This window comes from Pristiophorus japonicus, chromosome 28 (genome assembly GCF_044704955.1).
Source record: "Pristiophorus japonicus isolate sPriJap1 chromosome 28, sPriJap1.hap1, whole genome shotgun sequence".
Taxonomy (NCBI): Eukaryota; Metazoa; Chordata; class Chondrichthyes; family Pristiophoridae; genus Pristiophorus; species Pristiophorus japonicus.
Window position 1 is genome coordinate 345674 of NC_092004.1, and position 10033 is coordinate 355706.

Consider the following 10033-nt stretch of genomic DNA (forward strand, 5'->3'; position numbering starts at 1 on the left):
GTCAGTGTGATGGTGATAGTGAAATGAGTCGTACCAGATCAATAGCTGAGTCAGTGCTGGTCAGTGTGATGGTGATAGTGGTGAAATGGATCAATAGATCAGTCAGTGCTTGTCAATATGACAGGGAGGGGGAGGAAAGGGGATGGGAGAGTGCTAGGGTCTATAGATGTATGCTGGTTACTGAGATGGAGGACAAGTGGAAGGTGCAGTACTAGGCTCAATAGTTACATCAGTGACTGTCAGTAAGGTGGTGATTTACGTAGAATGCGCTTTACTACAGTCCATAGGTGAATCAATACTGACTGGAGGAATGCAGGGGTAGATGGAACGGGTATTACTAGGCTCAATAGGTGATTTGCTGCCGCTCATTGAGACAAAGACAGGGTAAGGGAAGTCGCGTTGGGCGAGTCACTGCTCGTCAGCATATTGAAGGTAGATCTGAGTGATGTGTATGATACCCGCAATAACTCACCCTTCTCAATAAAGGGGTCAAGCTGTGGCCATATACTTGGTTAAATTACTGATTTACCACAGGCCAAAGTAGATAAACAACGAGCAGAGACGGAAAGGCGAGGGGAGGTCGTTCAGGATAAGGAGCAGGTAAAGCCGGGTGTAATCATTCAGAGGACGGAGAGGGTGGCAGGATTCTGAATATGCAGCTGCATAATATTACCAGCTATCTGGTTTTTGCCTCTCCCAGGAGGTCACATGGATCTGGTTGGCGTGGAGTGTAGAATGTTTCAGTGTCAGGGATGTCGCAGTTGTGTGGGGCAGACTGGTTGGGCTGGGTGCTCTTTACATTTCCGCCATTGTTCATTGTTCATAGGTATATTTGTAACCTTCAGGAATGCTGACCGAGGGCTGTGCGGCTCTTTGTCGGCCGGCGAGGACACGAGGGCTGAAAAGGCCTCCTTCCGCGCTGTAAGTTTCTATGTTTAGATGTTTCAATAAATGTGTGGCGATGCAATTTGGCAGGAAGAATAGAAACACCGCCTATTCTTTAGAAAATAAGAAAGTGAAAGCATAGAGCAACGGGATTAAAGGCCACAATTTAACTAATCATTAAAAGCAGTATCGCAGGTTAGGAAAGCAAGTAAAATGCTCTCAACGCCATGGGATATATTTCCGTGAATATAGATTTAAAATTAGTGAAGCTATCTTCAAATTATATACGACCTTGCACCGCCCACACTTATAATACTCTGCATCGTTCTGATCCCAACCTATAAAAGACAAAGAAACACTTGTAAAAGAGCAAATAAGGATTGTTCCCGAACTGAGAGATTAGAACTTTCGGCATCAATTCAACATTGTCCCTTTTCCGTTAGAAATGAGGAGGCTTAGATGTGACCTGATAGAAGTCTCAAACATTCTGAATGGATTCGACAGGGTAGATGCGGAGAGAAGATTTCCACGTGTGGGAGAATACAATTCTGGCACCATCAATACAAGATGGTCACTCATAAATCCAGTGGGGAAATGAGGAGAAATGTCTGTACTCAGAGAGTGATTAGAAATTGGTACTCGCGACCACAGAGAGTAGGATAGATTCGTGTGGAATATTATAACATCAGCACAGAATTCTGTGTGTTCGATGTCATTCTAGTTAATAAACAGGAGAGTGATCGGAAAGAAACTTGTGATATTTGGGTCGCTGATCCCAAGAATCATCCTTCGTAGGAATGTTACAGAAATATATGAGAGATGGATGCAATTCGTTCATGCCTTACATTAGAATGAGCATTTTAAGGCATTTAATATGGCAGGGTATAAAAACGTAGACTTTTATAATTGAGTCTGTTCATCCGTGGTGTTTTGTTCTGAGGTAGAATGTAACTGGTCTGAAACATGGTATTCTTACACCACTACAAGTGAATGTGACATGATTTCCAGTTGCGTTCCTCATTCTTTTATCTTTGGAGAACCTTCTTCTCGGCCAGTTCCACCCGAGTTGCAAGGTTCCCACCTCACCATTCACAATGGAAGACACCGCACTGCTGGATCCGAGTGAACTCGGCCCCACAGGTGAATTAGTGCTGGTTAGTGCAACGGAGGTAGTACTCAGCTAAATAAGTGATTCAGTGCCAGTCAGTAAGATGGAGGAGATAGTGGGATTGATAAGGCTCAATAGGAGAATGTGTGCTCTTCAGCATGATGGTATGTGGTGGGGTAGTGGGATCGCTAGGATTAGGCTCAGTAAGTGAATCAGGGCTCGTGAGTAAGATGGAAGGGCTAAGAGAGAGTAAGGCATAGGTGAACCAGTGCTGGTCAGTGCGATGGTGATACAGGTGAAATGGATCAATAGGTGAGTCAGTGCTGGTCAGTGTGATGGTGATAGTGGCGAAATGGATCAATAGGTGAGTCAGTGCTTGCCGATATGATGGGAAAGGGCAGGAAAGGGGATGGGAGAGTACTCGGGTCGAAAGATGAATTAGTGCTGGTTACTGAGATGGAGGGCAAGTGGAAGGTGCAGTACTCGGCTCACTAGTTACATCAGTGTCTGTCAGTAAGGTGGTGATTTAAGTACAATGAGTTTTACTCGAGTCCATAGGTGAACAATGCTGACTGGCAAAATGCAGGGGCAGATGGAACGGGTATTACTTCGCTCAATAGATGATTTGCTGCCGCTCATTCAGACAAAGACAGGGTAAAGGAAATAGCGTTTATCGAGTCACTGCTCGTCAGCATATTGAAGGTATATCTGAGTGATGTGCACTTTACCCACAAATAATTCACCCGACTTAGTGAAGGGGTAAAACTGTGGTCATATCTTTGGTTAAATTACTGATTTACCACAGGCCAAAGTAGATAAAAAAACAAGCAGAGACGGAAAGGCGAAGGTAGGTGGTTTAGGATAAGAAGCAGGTAAAGCCGGGTGTAATCAGTCAGAGGACGGAGAGTGTGGCCGTTCAGGACAAGGAGCAGGTAAAGCCGGGTGTAATCAGTCAGAGGACGGATAGTGTGGCCGTTCAGGATAAGAAGCAGGTAAAGCCGGGTGTAATCAGTCAGAGGACTGAGAGTGTGGCCGTTCAGGATAAGGAGCAGGTAAAGCCGGGTGTAATCAGTCAGAGGACGGAGAGTGTGGTCGTTCAGGATAAGGAGCAGGTAAAGCAGGGTGTAATCAGTCAGAGGACGGAGAGTGTGGCCGTTCAGGATAAGGAGCAGGTAAAGCAGAGTGTAATCAGTCAGAGGACGAAGAGTGTGGCCGTTCAGGATAAGGAGCAGGTAAAGCAGAGTATAATCAGTCAGAGGACGAAGAGTGTGGCCGTTCAGGATAAGGAGCAGGTAAAGCAGAGTGTAATCAGTCAGAGGACGAAGAGTGTGGCCGTTCAGGATAAGGAGCAGGTAAAGCCAGGCGTAATCAGGCAGAGGACTGAGAGTGTGGCCGTTCAGGATAAGGAGCAGGTAAAGCAGGGTGTAATCAATTAGAGGACGGAGATTGTGGCCGTTCAGGATAAGGAGCAGGTAAAGCAGGGTGTAATCAGTCAGAGGACGAAGAGTGTGGCCGTTCAGGATAAGGAGCAGGTAAAGCAGAGTGTAATCAGTCAGAGGACGAAGAGTGTGGCCGTTCAGGATAAGGAGCAGGTAAAGCCAGGCGTAATCAGTCAGAGGACTGAGAGTGTGGCCGTTTAGGATAAGGAGCAGGTAAAGCAGGGTGTAATCAATCAGAGGACGGAGATTGTGGCCGTTCAGGATAAGGAGCAGGTAAAGCAGGGTGTAATCAGTCAGAGGACGAAGAATGTGGCCGTTCAGGATAAGGAGCAGGTAAAGCAGAGTGTAATCAGTCAGAGGACGAAGAGTGTGGCCGTTCAGGATAAGGATCAGGTAAAGCAGGGTGTAATCAGTCAGAGGACGGAGAGTGTGGCCATTCAGGATAAGGAGCAGGTAAAGCCAGGCGTAATCAGTCAGAGGATGGAGAGAGTGTCTGTTCAGGATAAGGAGCAGGTAAAGCAGGGTGTAATCAATCAGAGGACGGAGATTGTTGCCGTTCAGGATAAGGAGCAGATAAAGCAGTGTGTAATCAGTCAGAGGACGGAGAGTGTGGCCGTTCAGAATAAGGAGCAGGTAAAGCCGGATGTAATCAGTCAGAGGTTGGAGAGAGTGGCAGGTTTCTGAATCTGCAGCTGCACAATATCCCCAGCTATCTAGTTTTTGCCTCTCCCAGCAGATCACATGGCTCTGGTTGGGGTGGAGTGTGGAATGTTTCAGTGTAAGGGGTGTCGCAGTTGTGTGGGTCAGACTGGTTGGGCTGGGTACTCATCACCTTTCCACCATTGTTCATTGTTCATAGGTTTATATGTAACCTTTAGGGCTGCTGACCGAGAGCCGTGCGGCTCTTTGTCGGCCGGCACGGACACGATGGACCGAAATGGCCTCCTTCTGCGCTGTAAATTTCTATGTTTCTATGTCAGTAATTCACCGATGGTGAGTCACGCTTATGGTGCTGATGTCCGTCCAAATTTATAAAACCCTAACATTTCGCGGAGCAATTGTGGTGTACAAGTACTTGATGTGCTGTTCTTAAATCTCTCTCCATGTTCATTGAAAAGTAATATTAACTTTTCGTTTTAATTTGTAGAGGGATGACCAACACACGATCTCCATGAGTCTGTATTTAATTGTGACCAGCAATTGTTACAATTTTTTCTACACCACATCACTGACTCATTTATTTCATAAGTTATTTATTTATTTATTTAATTCTTTCATTTGTTTTTTCTTTGTTACTGCATAATATAAGCGGGGAGTGAAGGGTTATGGGGAGCGGGCAGGGAAGTGGAGCTGAGCCCATGATCAGATCAGTCATGATCTTATTGAATGGCGGAGCAGGCTCGAGGGGCCACATAACCTATTCCTGCTCCGATTCTTATGTTCTTATTCTCTTATACACATTCTGGCCGGTGTCATCAATCGGAATTGATGTTTCCGGTGGCTGATTTATTTTATTAAACAGGGAACACAGAGCAAATGATAAGCCTATGTTTTCTAAATTCTTAAAACAATCACAACATATGGCGGATGCTAGAAGTCTGAAATAAAGGAAACATAATGGTGGAACAGTCAGCAGGTCAGGGAGCATCTGTTGAACTTGACAGCAGGATACAGGGAATACGATGTTATTTCAGTTCATAAGATTCCTTTGTTTAGTTGTATTCCTTACATTGTTTATCAGATGTGCCTCTCTAAAAGGGGGCACCTTATTAGAGTTGTTCTTTGATGGCACTGGGATAAGCCAATCTCTCCTTGGAGTTTGATTAAGAAAATGCACCTATGAAAATTCTTGTTAGGGTGTGAGATTGGTCTTTAGGGCTTTGGCTGATTGGAATTTCCGCATTTCTTGTTAAGAGTCTTAATGTGAAAGTTGTTGATGTCATCTGTTTGTTCACTGGTTGTAATTAAGCCCAGGCAGCAGGAGACACGTTTTACTGACCTAATGAATTTTCTCTGCTATAAATAAGTGAAAACCTCCGAATGTCTTAATCGTAGAACTGCTCCCAGCATCAACATCAACCTTCGAACAATCGATTCTTACCAAAAGGGAAATAATGTCTCTTGGTTACCTGATCAAACTCAAGATTCTCTGGGCGCTTAATGATGTACAAAAAATTTACTACCCCATCTTGGCTGCTGTCGGTGTCCCACGTAAGTAACTACCTGGGGATGGTATTTTAGGAACTGGAGTTGAACAGCGTGATGTGAATTCCCATTCGCTGGTACCAGCTCAATGATTAGTGTGTCTTTAATGGTCATTAATAGCTCCATGTCAGGTAATATTATTAAGTTCCCAGTATTGATTCACAGCACAAAACAAGCCATGTTGTTCGATCATTCTCTTCATTAAAAGTGTGCATTTTGCTGTCAATGCTGAATCTGAGTGTCAGATGAGAAAATATTTTGTGACCTCACAAGATCGTTAATTTCTGCAGAATATAGCAAATTATTTAATTGTATAAATCACTCTTAAAAAATAAATGAAAATGAGTAATGATCCAATCTGGTTCAGCTGACTCACTTTCTATTATTTTCGGTGGAACATTAATGTCACTGGTTCATAATCGGGGTGTTAGAATTCTTAGTTTGAGTTACTTTTTATTATTATTTCACTGAACTAATTGCTTTATGGCAAATAATTAATTTTAACGTGATGGTGAATATCCAATTGCCAGGCTGGGAGTCTAGCATGTCTGGAACCAATTATTGACCATTCGGAATCCAGATTGAATTTTTCTTATGGGAGGAAAAATTGAGTGCATTTTCCCATCACGTTCATGCCCACGGCGGCGCTAACAGTCAGTCTCATTGCAAGCGCTGGTTGTGAAGGCTTGATTTCTACCATTGTACAGAAGTCTCAAATGCCTTCACCAAGTGACCATAGTCCATCAGAGATCAAAGAGTTGCTCTGGTTAGCCAACTGCCCCATTCAGAGCGCACCATCGATTCTCCCATTCCCATCACTGCCAGGCCTCTTGTTTCACCTCCACACATCGGGACATTAGGAAAAGTTGTATCCCTCCAAAAACAAAATCACACACGCTGTAATTCAAACCTGGAAACGTTCCAGCTTCTCCTTCTACCACTGGCACACACGTAAATCATTTAAAACTGCTTTTGGAATGCTGGCCTTTATCGCAAGAGAGTGGGTATACAAAGGGATCGATGTAATGTTGCAGCGCTATAGAGTTCTGCTGAGACCCCATCTGGATGCTGCATTCAATTCTAGGCACCGCACCCTAGGAAAAAATTGATTGGTCTTCAGCAGGGTGCAGCACATAGTCACGAGAATGGCACTGGCACTGAACGCTTTAAATTGGAGGGAAGCTTTCAGTGATGGAGGTTGTATTTTACTGAATATAAAAGATTAAGGGGTTATCTAATTGAGGAGTTTAAGATGATTAAAGCATTTGATAGGTTAGGTAGAGAGTAACCATTTCCTCTGGTGGAAGAGTCCAGGAAAAAGTGGACACAGCATTACATTTTCAGCGAGACCGTTCGGGGATCATTTCAGAAAGTATTTTTAACACAACAGGTAGTGGAAGTAGAATGATAGACATATAGAATAGTAAAGTGCAGTAGGAGTCCATTCGGCCCATCCAGCCTGAGCCGGCCCTGATGAAGGTAGTTCTGCACCACCTCTCTTCGCCCATGTCCATGTAACTTTTACTCCTTCAAGTATTGATCCAATTCCCTTTTACAAGCTACTATTGAATCTGTATCTTCCACCCTATCAGGCAGTGCATTCCAAATCCTAGCCACACGTTCCATAGACAAGGTTTTCATCATGTCGCCTCTGGCTTTTTCACCAATCAACTTTAATCTGTGCCCTTTGGTTATCAAACCACCAGCCAATGGAAAGAGTTATGTTTAATTACTTTACCTAAACTCTTCATGATTTTTACCACCTCGATCAAAGCCTTCTCTGTTCTAAGGAGATCAACACCAGCGCCTCCAGTCTATCCATGGAACAGTTATCCTCCATGTCTGGAACCAATCAAGTAACTCTCTTCTGTATCCTATTCAAAGCCTTCACATTTTTCCTAATAGAAGGTGTCCAGACTTGTACACTATTCTAGCTGTGGCCGAACAATTCTTTTAAATATGTTTCGTAAAAAGTTTTCGCCGTTGTATTATATGCCTCTATTGCTAAAACCCAGAGTTACATATACTTTATTAACTTGTTTTGTTTCTTTTTTTTGCCACTTTCAATGATTTCTGGAAGAACACCCCCCAGACTCTATTTTCTTTCACCCCCTTTTCAATTGTACCATTTAGCTCGCATTGTCTCTTTTCATTCTACCAACCAAACTATATCACTTCACACGTTCCTGCACTGATTTCATCCGCCATATGTCTGCCGATTCCACCCACTTGTCTCTGTCCTATTGAAGACGATTAATATCTTCCCTATTATTTGCTACTCTTTGAAATTGCGTGTAATGTGCACATTTTTAAATGTTGCCCGCTGCCCACAAGTCCAACTCATTAATGTATGTCAAAAACACAGTGGTCCGAGAACTGAACCTTGGGAACCCCCGCGGGAAACCACACTCCAGTTCGAGAAACAGCCATTCACCATAAATCTCTGTTTTCTATCCCTTAACCAATTGTGTATCCATGCTAATACTGCCTCTTTTAGGCCATGGTTGTTAATTTTGCTAACAAGGCATTTATGTGTTTTGAATGTCCACATCGACAACATCAACTGCACTAGCCTCAAAAAATCTGTTTTGTTATGTTATCTCAAAACTCTTTCAGTACAGTCAAACACCTGACGCTTCTTTCTTTATTATCCAGGGTTCTAAACGCTTCTCAAAACTTCCCCACTACTGACGTTAAACTGATGAGCCTGTAATTGCCAGGTTTGTCCTGCTCCCCTTTTTCGAACAAGGATACAGCATTTTCAATCCAACAGTCCTCTGCCACCACCCCTGTAGCTAAGGAGAATTGGAGACTGTCGCCAGTACCTGTGTAATTTATACACTTACTTTCCTCAGCAAACGAGGCTTCATCCCATCTACACCGGGTGAATTTTCCACTTTATGTACATTCAGTCTTTCTCGTACCTCCAATTGATCTATTTAAAAAAATCTCATACAGTGTGCCGATAACCTCCTTGTTTACCATAGTTTTGGCAAAGTCATCTAAACCGGTGGAAATCTGGAACTATCTCCCACAAAAAGGTTCATTAGCCGATTCATTACTGCTGACTCTGATTACAAACTTATATCCAGGATGCTGGTAAAATAATTAGAATCCATCACTGGATGCAAAGACACGCTGCTCATTTCTTGGTGAATTTCAAATGATTGCGAAGGGACTTTAGACAGATCGTCTGCAAGCTACTCTATTACTTCATTGGAAACTCATCAAACTTCTGTTATTACTCACTGTTTGTGAATAATGTCCCTATTTTTCTCTTGCTCACAATTAACGTGGTGACGATTGCGATCCTGTCTCGGGGAAAGTGCGGTCTCTCCAAATGTGTCACTCGCTACCTGGTGGCCATGGCAATGGCGGATCTACTGGTCGTGATCATCGATCTGATACTGAGGCAGATTCCTATTGTTTATCGGGATCAATTTCTTTTTCTGTTGAACGTTAGAATATGTAATATTCATGCTATCCTGCTTTATGCAGCCACAGATTGTTCTGTCTGGTTCACGGTCACTTTCACCTTCGATCGATTTGTGGCCATTTGCTGCCAGAAGCTGAAATTGAAATATTGCACGGAGCAAACAGCGACTGTGGTTCTAGGAACAGTGAGAGTGCTGAGCTGTTTGAGGAACATTTTCTGGTATTTTCTGTATACAAGTAAATATTGGCTGTCCAACAGTCCATGGTTTTGCCGCGTGTTATCAAGTGTATCTCGTTCACTAGTCTGGACTATCGTTGAATTAATGCATTACATTTTAACACCTTTTATTCCATTTATTTTGATTCCACTGTTCAATGCTTTAACGGTCAGACACATTTTAGTGTCCAGCAGAGCCCGCAGTAGACTCCGGGGTCGGAGCAGTGGCGAGAGCCCCAGTGACCCAGAGATGGAGAACCGAAGGAAATCGATGATTGTACTGTTTGTTATATCGGGGAATTTCATACTGTTATGGGTGGTGTTCATGGTCTGTTCTATATTGAGACGATTGGATTACTTGGGATACCCTGTTTCTCTGCCCACATTTGTACCGGAAATTGGCTTCATGCTCCAGCTCCTGAGTTGCTGCACGAACACTTTTATTTACGCAGTGAACCAGAGGAAATTCAGAGAGAAGTTGAGGAATGGAGTGAAGTATCCCCTTACAATGGTGGTAAAGTTCATTCGATGAGAACACCTCACGCTTTCTAGTACTATATCAAAAGTGCAGAGGAGATCTAAAACAGGGAATCAAAGCAGCAAATAAAGTATATACGTTTAGATTAGCAGCTAACTGAAGAGGGAACCAAAAGTCTTATTTAAACATCGAAATAAGATGCGTACATTCAAATGGTTGGTGTGAGCAATTATGCAGCAAAAGAGAATCTCCTTGTGGACGGAGAA

General features: G+C 43.3%; 1 protein-coding gene across 1 annotated transcript; it reads left to right on the forward strand.

Annotated features, from left to right (window-relative positions):
- Positions 1–5546: 5546 nt before the first annotated feature.
- LOC139239590 (probable G-protein coupled receptor 139) lies at positions 5547–9821 on the forward strand. The gene is made up of 2 exons (XM_070868367.1): positions 5547–5640; positions 8923–9821. The coding sequence occupies exons 1-2, from the start codon at positions 5547–5549 to the stop codon at positions 9819–9821; spliced, it is 993 nt and encodes a 330-aa protein (XP_070724468.1).
- Positions 9822–10033: the final 212 nt, after the last annotated feature.